General features: G+C 56.5%; 2 protein-coding genes across 2 annotated transcripts; both read right to left on the reverse strand.

Annotated features, from left to right (window-relative positions):
* Positions 1-679: 679 nt before the first annotated feature.
* CGGC5_v013667 (uncharacterized protein) lies at positions 680-2,680 on the reverse strand (the record flags this gene model as incomplete). The annotated part of the gene is made up of 1 exon (XM_066152957.1): positions 680-2,680. One exon carries the CDS (start codon positions 2,678-2,680, stop codon positions 680-682), a length of 2,001 nt encoding a protein of 666 aa, XP_066007627.1.
* A 50-nt stretch (positions 2,681-2,730) lies between these two features.
* On the reverse strand, positions 2,731-4,948 carry SKG3 (the record flags this gene model as incomplete). The annotated part of the gene is made up of 4 exons (XM_066152958.1): positions 2,731-2,736; positions 2,798-4,381; positions 4,502-4,659; positions 4,831-4,948. 4 exons carry the CDS (start codon positions 4,946-4,948, stop codon positions 2,731-2,733), a joined length of 1,866 nt encoding a protein of 621 aa, XP_066007801.1.
* Positions 4,949-12,988: the final 8,040 nt, after the last annotated feature.

Raw genomic sequence — 12,988 nt, forward strand, 5'->3', positions numbered from 1 at the left:
GGCAGAAGAGCTTGACGAGCACACAGACACAACAGGGTCCTCGTCATGGTTCCCTGCCCGATGCCTGAACTTAATTAAGCTGGCGGCGGCAGACCTCCTAGGTTGATACCCCCCGCTGGACCGTCCCATAATTGCAGACCAGTCCAAGCTGGTTCGAGGCTATCCTGCTGGTCTCGGTCGTGACGTGTGAACGACAACGGTCCATCGTCGACTGCCTAGGCGAGGGATAAACACTGCAAATGATCGACCGAGAAGAAGGCAGCAGTGCGTCCGTGCAAGAATCATATCTACCTCCCTAGAACCGTCGGTAGAGCAATCAAAGTAGCAATCACACACCAGGCAGGCAATCAAGTTAATCAATGCATTCTTGTCATATGTCTTCGGCCGTCTCTACTGATCGTTATGCTACTTGCCAGCCATGCTATTGTACTCTGACTCTACTCGTTTGACAAAAGAAAAACCTAGATGCTTATCCAGTCTCTCTAGAAACCAATACATCAGCCAACTTGCCTGTGGCTGTCATTCCCCCCAAACGCCTTCCGTGGGACTCTCCTCCCGCTATGATAATACACATTTTTTGTTTTTGTGGTTAAGGCTGGTGTGGTAGTGCCTTGTCCCTGGTATCAACTGGGGTGTTTCATTAACCTCCTCCATCATCGTTCCATATATGTGAGACCAGTTAAAAAGCCTGGCCCTGGTACTGTGCCTGGTAGGGTTGTCTGCCGCCCTGCTGAGGTCCGGGAGAGTAGGCTCCCTGAGGCATGAATCTTGGGTCCATCATCTGGGGTCCAGGCGATTGGCGTCCCTGGCGCATAGCCATTGGGTTGGCATAGGTGGCTCCCTGGGGATAGCTGGCTCCTTGACTAAAGCCATTGCTTTGTGCGTAGCCACCCTGCTGTCCATAGCCAAAGTTTTGAGCAGGAGCACCGTAGACGTTCGGCTGTCCACGAGGGGGTCCCATCTGTCCGCGAGACATGTTGCTTTGAGCGTACATGCCCTGCTGCGGTGACATGGGAGACATAGTAGACATGGGAGACATGATTTGCTGCTGCTGGGCGTACATCTGCTGTTGATAAGCCTGCTGTTGCTGCTGCTGCTGTTGCACCTGTTGCTGCTGTTGTCTCTGGAGCTGATGCTGGTAGGCCATTGCCTGCTGCTGCTGCCGCTGGTTGATAGCCTGCTGCACCGCCTGCGTGTTCATGCCTTGCTTCGCCTGCATTCTCTCGCGCTCACGAGCCTGGATGGCTCCTACCAGTCCGGCTCCTTGTCCCTGGTTGGCGTTTCTGTTTCCGGCCATGCTGATAAGAGGCGATCCAGTCATGCGGGCCACGTGCTCTTGCTCGCGCGCAGAGAGGTGAGAGGGGCCCTCGGCAGAGTTCGTCATGTCGAGAACGGCGTTGGCACCACGAGAGCCAGGTCGCTGAAGAAGATCCGCGGAACTGCTGCGTGAGTGGCGAGCCAATCTCTCGGCAGAAGTGTTCTGGGTCATCGAGGGCGTTGGCGTCATCGATCGCATAGTAAGAATATTGCCAGACGGGGTGCGGCCGTGGCCGTACATGGGAGTAGTCGCCTGAGCAGCGCGCTGCTGGACAAACTGCTCGGCACTGATGCCCTGACCAGCCTGACCAGTTCCGACGGTAGCAGCACCAGGTTGCCAAGCGACCTTTCTCATGGTGTCCTCGGACTCCTGGCGGTTGTGTCCGCCCTCAGGCGGAGGTGACTTCAGAGCGGGTGAGAAGGGTCTCTGAGGTCCAGGAATTCCTTGCGGGTTCATCGGGGTAGGAGTCTTGTTTCTGGCTGGCTGGTTGGCGCCGTAGTTGAGAGTAGGGCCAAAGTTGACCTCGGGAATGTTGAACCTTTCGCTTCCAGAGTCAGAATCGGCACCGCCCACTGTCTTCAAAACACCAACACGGGGTCTCTCGAAAGACTTTTGGGAATGCTGGGTTTCACTCGACTTGCGGCTGGCGTAGTCCGGGCTGACATTGGATGCGTTGTCGTCGTAGTAGCTGCTGTCACTTTGCATCGTCGGCTTTCTGCGAATCTGCTGCTCGGGTACGGGGGTGTGGCGAGGGCTATCGTTGTATCGGATTTGGGAGAAGGCAGCTTGATCGATGATGTTGTTTCCCCAGCTGCCACCGCTGGACGCCGAGACCGGGGTCTCTTGTGGGCTTCTCAGGCTGTCTGAGCGAGCTGGAAGTGGCTTTCGCTGGAATGCATTTGCCGTGTTGAGCGGGGGCAGGGTGCGATGCTGGGGCGGGGGAGGTCCCATCATGCCCCGGTTCCTCATCTCAGGCGTCGGAACCCGACCGTCACCACCGATCGGAGGGGTTCTCGTTCCCTCGGGGCGAGAGAAGTTTGGCTGAGGTCGACCTTCAACTGGGCTTCTCATCTGCTCGATGCTTCTCATCTGTTGAGGGCCTCTCATACCGGGGCCAGGGGGAGGCCTCGCATCGTAAGGGGGGAATGGGGACTGCTGACCCTCGACGGGGCTTCGAAGCTGCTCCGTACTTCTCATTTGCTGGGGGCCTCTCATGTCTTGGGGAGGACGCATGTCGGGAGGGGGTCTCGCATCAGGGGCGCCACGGGATTGAGGGTTGGGGGGCAGAGGACCGCGAGGGTGAGGGCTAGGAGGGCCGAACGAGTGCTGAGCAAGGGGAGATCGAGAACGCTTCTGGTTCATGGGTGGGATAGGGGGCGGCAGCGAGTCCGCAGGAGGGGGAGTGTTGTGGGTTAGAGCTTCACCAGTGAAGATGTTGTCAGCAGATCCTCCCACATTATTGGCGGCATGAGTTTGTACCAATGGGTTGGGTCCTGCAGCGTCCTCTCCACTTCTGCGCTCAGAAGAACTCTCCGAACGATCATCAGGGGGAGTAGCGAATCCTCCAGCCTTGGCCAGCTGGGACAAGGTCGTGTTGGACAAGCGACTAGTAGCTCTGCGAAGATCAGGTGAGTGGTACGGCTTGCCTGCAGGCTTGGACTGAGGTCCGTAGTTGAAAGCAGGAGGAGCTGCAACAGGCTCGGGAGACTCCATGGAGCGGACATTGTTCTCCAAGTCCCTCGCAGGGGTGCTGCGAGCTGTGTCGTCATCGGAACTCTGGGTGCCTGAGCGGAGGATACCCTTAACTGGGGTCGGGCCACGGGCAGGTGAGTTGTTGTAGGAATTGCTGTAGGAGCTGTCGTAGCCTCTGTCCTCGTTGCGAGGGGGTGCATGACCCAGCAGATGGGGGTCTGAGGAGTTGCGTGCGTGGTTCGCCTTGTTCAGACCCAGACCAGCCAATGCAGGAGGTGGGCGGGAAGTGGTGACAGGTGCAGTCTCTGAACGGTTGGGAGCACCCAAAGACATGGATCGGGATGAACGGTTTGAGATGGCGTCATCAGCAAAGCCAACTCTGGGTTTGGCTGGAACAGGGCTTGACGTTCCATTGCCAAAGCTGAGGCGGCTGCTTCTCTTGCTACCGCTCCTTTGTCTGGTGCCTCCAGCCTCATCCACAGCATTCATTCGCTTACCAGTCAGCTCCTTGAGTTGCTTTCTCCATTCACGCTCAGACCAAGACGAGCTTCCCTCCGTCAGAATCAGTCCAGAAACATCCAGAATTTCGAGATAGCCGTATCTTCGGTGCTTGGGCATGGCGAACATGAGTGATCTGGGGTCCAGAACACTGGCAACCAGTCTGCCGGGGCGGCCGTAGAGGGCGAAGGTGTCCCAGGTCGGGAAGAGGAAACGCAGCAGCATCTCGAAGCCGCTGACTGCAGGGTGGGTTTCGGGCATAATAAACACGAAGCCCTCGGTCGAGGAAGGCGGCTCGGAGTGGATGGTGATATTGCCCTCGATCTTGAGTAGGGTGGATGCGTCAATCAGCGACTTGGCCTGCGGGTAGATGGCGTATGATGAATAGGCATCGGTAATCGTCGCTATCGGTCGAGCCTTCTTCTGCTTCTTACCATCCTTCTTGGTGTCGTAGAACTTGATACTTCCCTTGAGAACCGGAGTAGAACGGTCGTAAGGCGACTTCTTGCGCATCTCCTTCTGTGCCTTCTGGTACTCCTTCTCGTCGGGTGGAGAAATGACACACCAGCAGCGTCTCCAGGGGACTCCTGCACCGAATCGCACGCGAACCCACTCTTCAGTCTTGAACCTGGATCTGTCCATAATGAGATTGATGTTGTTGAGCGACTTCCCCTTGCCGGCAATAAGGGCGCCGGTGTAAGCCTCCTGCAAGGTGGAGTGCTCGAAAATGGCGAGTCTGATTCCGGCGGTCCATTGAATTAGTGAGTGGTGGGAGTTGAAGTGCAGCAAATAGCGGTTTCTGCCGGCAGTTGAGATGCTGAGAATGTTCTGCAGCGGCTGTTCGTCATTCGATCGTGTTGGTAGGGATTCGATCTGTTCGCCAAGGGAAAGATTAAATTAGCACTCGGTCCCCCGCCGTCACATCTCCCGACTGCCCTCCCGAGGGTCTGGGCGCGATCCCCAAAAAGTCAACAATCGTCACTGGCGACTCACCATCTTAATTGACGCATCCGTCAGGTTGATGAATTTTGGCAGGATCTCACCATCCTCCCCGGCGGCGTCCAGCTCTGCAGCGTCCCATAGCGACAGAACGGTGCCGACGAGCTGCGCGAAGCACTCCGTCCAGGTGCGGTCCGCATTGGGCTTGCCCTCTGTGAATCTGTGTCAGAAATCAATTCGTCCGATGTGCCTCGAATCTTTGCTTTGACAGCTGCAGGGTATGCAGGGAAAAATAAACAAACCAAAACTCTCATGTGAGAAGGGGCGAGAGAGTGAGTGAGCAAGACCAAAAAGATGAAAGCAAAAATAAAAAAAATACGCACGAGTGTTTTGATCGTCCAACTTCAGAAAGTAGCCCTCCTGATACAGCTTGTTCGCGTGGCTGTTCAGGAAAGTGAAGATGGGCTGCAGCTCCGGGATGGTGTCTTCGTTGATGTCCATGAGGGGCGGCTGGTATGGCATTACCATCGAAAGTGGGCGGGAGGAGCTGCGTTGACGGCCTCGTGGGCTGTTGATGGGAGAGTCGTTTACAGAAGTATTTGTATGTGCGGGAGACGAGGCATATTCGTGCGCGCCGGCAGGTGGTGGTCGCGAAGGCGAAGGAGGTGTTGCGGGACGGTTGGTGAAGCTGGCGGGGGGTTCGGGGAAGGGCTCTGTTTTTGATTGTGGTGGTGTTGAGTGGTGCTTGTTGTACGGAGGAAAGGGCGTCGAGTCGTGGGGAGGCGACGAATTTGGAGTTGGTTGATTCTTACTGGCGTCCCTCGGTGTGCCACCAACGGAAAATTGGGACATGAAGGACAGGACTGTGCCCGAAGCAGACTTGGTCAGCATAATGCGCGCCTAACTACGAACTCCTAACAGCAACACCGCTGGATAAAAAAGTAATATTATCGCCTGACGCCCAAGTAATTGGCCAGGACCGGCGAACGGGGTGCCGATGTGAGGGGGGTCTCGCGAGGGAGAGGAGCAGGAGCGTGGACGTGGACCGGGCCCGTGGACGACGCGGGAGGGGGAAGGGGCCACCCACTGGGCAGCAAAGCAAAGGGGAAGGGACGACGATGGGCGGGAAGGGGGGTACGGAGTACGACGCATACGCAGACGCAGCGCGTACTAGGGTAGCTAGGTAAGGCAGGCGAGGTAAGGCGGGCAGGCCAGGCACTATGCGACTGCAGCGCGATTGCGCACTGCGGGTAGGGGTGGGCGCTGCTTGGTGCGCTCTGGGCGGCGCGGCGGCGCTGCGCTGTGAGGTGAGAGTACGAATAGAGTGCGGACGGACGAGAAGGGCCACCAAAGCAATCAACAATGGAGACACCAAAGATGGGGGCTAAAGGATGGTGGTGACGGGGGACGGGGGGGCAGTGACAGCGACGGGTAGGGATGGCTGATGGAGATGAATGGGTAGCACGGGAAGGGATAAGGTGGGATGGGGATAGTGATTGCAGATTGCGACGGGGATGACGGTGATCCAGGGCCAGCTGAGCTGAACCACGCTGCCTGCTCTGCTCTGCTCTGCTCTGCCGATGAAGGAACACTTGTGAGGGTAATGAGGCAGGTGTAAGAAGGCCGGGCCAGGGTGTTATTGATATTAGTTGGACGCAAGTGTGTGAAAAGGTAATAGCGCGTGCGTGAATGTGTGTATGCGAGCGTCTGTGGTGCTGATGCCAATGATGCGCAGAGGACGGGACGGGATATTAGGATTGGGATGCACGTCGAGGCACGCATGCCAGGAGCCAGCCGGGAAGTTGGAACAGCCTCCTACGACAAGCCCGGCGCGCATGTTGCGCGACGAGTGAGACAAGCGGCAGCCAGACCTGGCGATGGCAAGACATGGAAAGGGAAGGGGAACGGCTTGGGGACAACTGGGAATGCGATGAGGGAGCACGAACCTCGATTACGGCCCATCTTTGCGGTGGCCTACGCAATGCAGCTGGCGCTCTCCCGCCAAGCCAGCAACCATGCAACTAAATTACTGAGAGACAGCAACCTGTCTTGGGTTGTTCCTCGGGTCCTGGACGAGACGCAAAAACGCCAATCGTGAGTGAGTCGAGTCGAGTCGAGCGAGCGCACGGCGAGGAATGAGTATGGAGACTCCAATATGCGGCGGCGACGGGGGGAGACTGTCGTCGGTCGTACGTATTCGTAGCAGAACCCGGTCGGGGCGATATGCGATGCTGCCAGTGTGTTCCGACTCGGCGTCGAGGTACGAACAGACGGGTAGTAATTACCTGAGGGGGATAAGGTAGAGGTGGTGAGTGAGTATGATGCGAGGCGGGCAGGGTCGGCGCGCGTGTGTGCAAGGTGGGTTTAATAACGTTGTGGGAACGAATCGAGGCTGTTCCAGCTTCGGAGCAAAGGCGAAACGTGAGGAGATATTAGGCCTAGACTTCGTACATGGACGTCGTCGATGGGTGTCGTCGTCGTCGTCTTTCGTCTTCAATGTCGTCGCAGGGCAGTGGCCGGTAGGGGTATCGAGTAGGGTCAGTAATTAAGTGCACCTCTGATAGCGGATGCGGCGGTGCAAATGGTGAGGTAAGAGCACGTAGGTCGACGGGGGGTGTAAGGTAGGGTTCCCCAAAGCAGAGAGACAGGAGCAGAGCAAAGCAGAGCAGAGCTGAGAGCAGAGCTGAGAGCAGAGCAGACGTGATCCACGAGCAAGGCAAGGGAAAATAAGGGAAGAGTGGAAAGAAAAAGGAAGACGAAGAGCAAAGATGATGTATGAACCTGGCTGGAAACCCGCGTGAGGACGTGTCAAAAAGACGAGGCGTACCGCGGAGTATTATGCAACAAGAATTACCTTACCTTTCCATGGGAAACACCGCCTTCCTCTGACTGCGGTGACTTGCTTCCAGACCTTGCCTCTCCTTGCCTCTTTCCTTGCCTGTCTGTGCCTGATTGACTGACGGACTGACTGGCCTTGCTTGCGGGCAGTCCAGTCCAGTCCAGTCCAGTCCCATCCCGTCTTGCCTCGCGTTACCGGGCCTTGCTCGACTCCAGCTGCGGCAGGAAGGTCGCAGCAGTAGCAGCACCCGACCTAGGTCACCACCTCCCGTCGACACCGACACCACCACCCACCTCACCACAAGTACCTACTGCATAGTACTCACCAAGGAAGACGTCGGTGCGGCGGCGGGTTGCGGACAGCGGCTGGCAGGTTATCCGTGGTCCCAAGACCCAATCGTTGCTGCTATGCGACTAGGGGCACAGACGCCGGCCGGGGCGTGGATGCTGAGGTACCCTTGGCTAAAGATGGCAAGGCGGCCCCCGGAACTAGAGCCGACGACGTAATGGCGTTATGCGGAGCTACTTAGTAGGTGCCTTCAACACCTTCCACACGCCGTGCCATGATGATGATGTTGATGATTCTGCCGACTCGCTGTTGGCGGCTGCTAGTTTCCCGACAAGCGCCGCACTAAACCAACACTTCTTTTTTGACGTGTCTTTTCAACCACCTCGTTTTCCGCGTTTGCTATCGATCGATATTTGCTTTTGCCTTGGACCTTCTCGTGTTTGTCCATCGACCCAAGTAAGGTGTTCTATCTGACTGCGTTGTGTCCCTCGCGAGTCTCGTCCTTCTGTTCAATGTCTCTTGACGGATATGAATCGACACAAACAACCCCTATAAGCCGACTTTGCTAACCACCGGGCCCTTTCCTTTCCTTTCACACCGTACCTTTTCCAACTGCAAGGGGATGGAGACCTCTTATGCGCCGATTTTATCCTCCATTGAGAAAAGAGGCGGGGAGGGGGACACAAGCAGGAGCCAGAAAAAGCCCGCCCCGACGAGATGCGTCGATATGGCCGGATGCCAATGGTTCACCTTACGGATGAGCCGGACGATGCGCATGCAGCACGTCAAGGTTCCTACCACCTTGCTTTCCGCCTTTGGTTCTCGCTGCGTTGGGAGGACCCAAGCCCTTGGCTGCCAAGACGAGCCAGTCTACGGGCTCTGCGGGACTGCTGTACATACGGCCTGGAATCGTTTATCCCCCCTCCCCTTCTGACCGATCATTGAATCCGCCGCAGCCTCTCTGTTTTTTTTTTTTGTTTTTTTTTTTTGGCTTGACTCCTCTTGTTTCTACGGATCCCTGTCTGTTCTCGCTCAAGATCTACCTCAAGGGTCAGGGAGTTGCCCTGATGAGCGAGTTGTTGCGAAATAATGCGGCGGCGTGAATATGAAATGTGGCGGATATACTAAAAGCGCCAACTTGCAGAAACGAACGGCGCAGACCAACTGAGTCTGTTTCTCTGGCGCTACCTCGCACAGAAAGGACTGGCCCGCAGTTGCAGTTGAGCTCCAGAGCTGTGCGGACAATGTACCTCTTCTGCCCCTCGTAGGCAAAGGTTGGACAGGGGTGCTGGTGGATGGACGCGCAACGCTGGCCGCCCCTCCCAACGACTTAACAAGACTCAAGAGATCGGGTGGATGAGGCGATCGCTAGCTGAGCAGCAGGTATGTAGGCCGACCGGAGGACTGCAGAATGACAAGACGAAAAAAACGCGAGGTCGGTGTCGGCTGTGGCTGGATCGTCCTCGCGCCGTACCCAGTCGCTCCAGTTTCCGCCGGGTACGTGCGAGTGAGACTTGGGTACTAGTCGCAGGCTAGAGAATCTGACAGCGCAGATGCCGGCGTAATTCGTAATTCGTAACGGAGGGAAAGCGCCGGACGGATACAGATATCTCGGCTTGGCCCTGCTAGAGTATCTCGATTTCGCGGTTCCCAAGTTTGCTGTTTGCAACCTCAAAGACGAACTCTTTGACTCGTCTTCTCAGCTTTGGCATCCCCCAGTATTCTTCTTACGAGAAACAGGCATCTCATCGCACGAAGTTGGAAAGGGTCTGAAAGATGGATGCGCCTCTTGCCACGCCTCAGTGCCAGCCGGGTCGGGTGCCCCTGGGCCACACCCCGTGGCCGGTGGACGAACTTGGGACGGATTAAGGTACACCTGACGCCCTATGTTCCAGGCCATTCTGCAGAGGAAGGCTAGAGGCTGGGGAACCGAAGAGGACGGGAGATGCAATCTGATTAGGGAGGCGGTCGAAGAAAGAAATGGGCATTTCAGACTTCTATGTCTTCGTTCTTTTTCTTCGTCCGCACTCATGCTGGTCCCCCGTGTCACACATTCTCTCCTCTCCTATTCTCGCAGCGCCGCAGCCAGCGCCTCTTCAGTTTTGGCTTTCCACAATGAATTGAAAAAGCCCGTCCCCCAGGTCTGCCAAGGAATATCTATTGACCAGCAGAAACTCCGTGCATCCCGCCGCAAAGAAAAAAACAACAACAACATCATCTCATGGGTGTTTGGGGAGTGAGCTCGACCTCGTCCAATAAACGGGGTCCGGGCTACTACTATTAACCGCACTTGGCCAGTGACCCTCAGAGTGGCTGTGCAGTAAAAAGGTGACGACGAAGTGTGCCTCCTCCTCACCTTTCCGCATGTGGTGTGCGATGTCTGCCCGTATCGGATGCCGTGATTTACGATCGGAGGCCTCGGGGTTTACTTTTGTCGATTCCCGTCCTCCGCCTACCTTCCTTTAGTTCAATGTTCGGTCTCGGTATTGCCTCCCCCCGTTGATCCCTTGCGGTGGATGTCTGTCGCATATCAGCCTCCGCCAGTCTCACCGTCCGGCTCATTAAACCAAAAGACGGAAGGGTTGAGCCGCAAAGTCCGCAAGTGATCACTGCAAGGAAGGGAGACTCGAACAATCGACACTCGAATAAAATTGTCCCAAGTCAAAAGGGGAAGGGAAGGGATGGAAGCTGGGCTCTGGCCGCCCGTCTGTTGTCTTACAAGCTCTTCCATGCAACCTGGAAACAAACGCAAACACTAAAAAGTGTGTTCGAACTTCCAAAGGGAGGCTCTATGTACTCTAAAGAACGCCCCGGCTTCGTTTGCGCGTCGTTGACTAAACCTCGCGTTTCGATACATTACTTCTCGTCTTCCTTGGAGCTTTAAGCCGTTTCCCCAAGTTACAAGCCGGATGGTACGAATCAAACACGCCGCAGCGTCGCAGTGCTTTCCGCCTGTTTGACGAACCACATGCGGTGGCAGCCACCCCAAAGTCTGACTTGCCTCCGTTCCGTCCGATGTGGTGCAGCCAGCATCCATCCCATCACCGACGCACGCTTGGTCACAGGCGGCGGTCATCAACTCAACTACGTACTTTGATGTGCATGACCATGGAAGTTCTGTGTCCCCTTCCCCGTTCCAAGACACCTTGACACCCTCTCACTTGGAACTGCACTCACTCACCTTCACACTCCTCCCTGCCACTCACCCCACGCGCTCTAAATCGGTGCAATAACGAGAAGGTCGTGCTCACGGAACTTCGTCTATTCCATGCGTTCTGCCTTATGCAAGAGCTGCACGTACCCGTTCAACATCGTCTCCTCGAAACGCCCAGCGACCCAGTGAACAACGTTGCTGTTAATTGGAAGCTGGGTCCATGAAGGAAACTCAGTGCCGACTTGGCTCTTGGGCGATCTGTCAGCCCTCCCGTTCAGGGTGCTGAGAACCCCGGTCCTGTACGAATAGTCCAAGATGCTGTATTGCAGACCATGCCCGTGACTGCGCAATGGGCGTACTTTGTTGGTGCCAAACAGCGAAGTCGCTGCCAAACCCTTGTATACACGTATCTCCGTGAACATGATGGCATGATTTCTGACTTTGCAAGTTCACTCACATCCAATGCTCGCCTGCCTCATTCAGATGTTGGGGCTGGGGCGGTAGAGGGTGACCCAAGACAAGAGGAGGGGCCGTTGGCGCCGGTCCCCTGGTCGTCGTCTTGTGTCTTCTCCGCAGAGTGCCCTCCATTTGCTGGGAGGGAGCGCTGCCGCCGTTAGAACACTGCCTCGCGGGTTTTTGCAGAGCCCAGTGCATTCTGAGGAGATCTGCCGTCAGCATTGTGTCCGATTTGAAACCCACCTGGCCGGGTTTTCTCTCCCCGTCACTTGCAAGCCCTTCAGAATGAAGCGCTGCGTTGTTTTACTGCCCAGTGCATCACACACCGCAGGTCAACGACGTCAGACGGGGGAGGTTTTTGACGAACTTCATGTCAGTGCCGTCGCCGTCACCGCTCTCGGACTGTGAACCACCGCCAGTCTGTCACCGCTGCAGCAAAGGCCAGCCTCCAGAGCTCAGGGATGCCGTCGCCCCAGCCCAAACTTATCCGAAAACGCGGACGTGAAAAAAAGAAATTGACTTAAAGGGTTCATATGACGGGCCTGTATCCTGCATGCGTCAATACCTCCTGCCCCCTCTCTGGCCGGCCCCATTCCCATGCAGTACGAGCAGGGGTTGTCCCGCCGGGGACAGTCACTTTTCACGACACGTCTGCCGCGGCGTTGGAGGTGGCTGGGTCCGCTGTTGTTAGTAAGAAGCGTGGAGCCAGAAGCATCGTTGGCATGGCTTGATCCTAGGCATGAATGACTTCTCATTGCCATGTGTTCCAGTGAGAAACTGGTTGGCGGCAGTCAATCGGCCATTACGACCAAATTGCAAAGGTCCAGAATATCTCAGCGTCTTTCTGGACCCTTCAGGAAAGCGGTTCCCGCCCGCTCTCCGCCATCCGCTCGCCGAGAAGGCCGGGCCCGTAATCAGTACGAACCGAAGTACGATTATTCCAATCAAGTCGGAAACCGAACAGGGCGATAGTGGGATACGAAATCCCCAGCCTCGAATTATGTTGTGCCGCTCCGGACCTGGATGGATTGGAGCGTTGTAACGTCCGGGGTCGCGGTGCTGTCGGGCGCTTTCCACTCCAAGGGTCCGGTTCGTCTGCATCAGCGACTTGCCTATTGCCGAAGGACGGATAGCCTCTGGCCAAATTGCGCGGTTAAAACTGGGCATCCGGTGACAAGAACAATGCGATTGTGTGTTGTTGGCGCATGGCTCCCGCCCCCAACCACGCTTCCCGACAGCGGCTCAGGCGGACCTAGTTGATTACCTCCTGTTGTGAGTTCGTCACGACGCCAGTCCGCCCCAAGGCGCTGTCATTCGCCCCTTGGGTTTAAAGCATCCGTTCCACTCGCGAAGAATGGAAGAGAGGTTCGGGACTCGGTCTCTGCCGCTGACGTAAGGTGGATGAATGATTGGCGACGGCCTCGAGGAATGTCAATTAGACATGGCCTGGCTGACGGGAGGGACGGCTGGCTGGTGGTTCGTGGCACTTCGATCTCGACGCGCGTTCTCCGTCCTCCAACAGCAATGCCGGGACAATAAACTGAGCTTGTTGTCATTGCAGAGACGATGAAGGTGCGAGTCCAGCGATGGACGCTGAGCCACCTGTCGCTCGAGCGTGTTACGTCATGTCCGTGGACGGGGTCCTGAGCACCCCTGCTGAGCTGGCGTCAAGTCGTTCACAACCCATGTGTGGAGGCGCGAACCAATGTGGTGGTACGCCTGGCGTGAAATATCCGAGATGGAAGGACTAACAACTCAAATTGGCTGGCCGCCATCATGATCCGCGGCATCTGCGCTGGCTGTC

Source organism: Colletotrichum fructicola (genome assembly GCF_000319635.2).
Source record: "Colletotrichum fructicola Nara gc5 chromosome Unknown KSG_Nara_v1_contig08, whole genome shotgun sequence".
Taxonomy (NCBI): domain Eukaryota; kingdom Fungi; phylum Ascomycota; class Sordariomycetes; order Glomerellales; family Glomerellaceae; genus Colletotrichum; species Colletotrichum fructicola.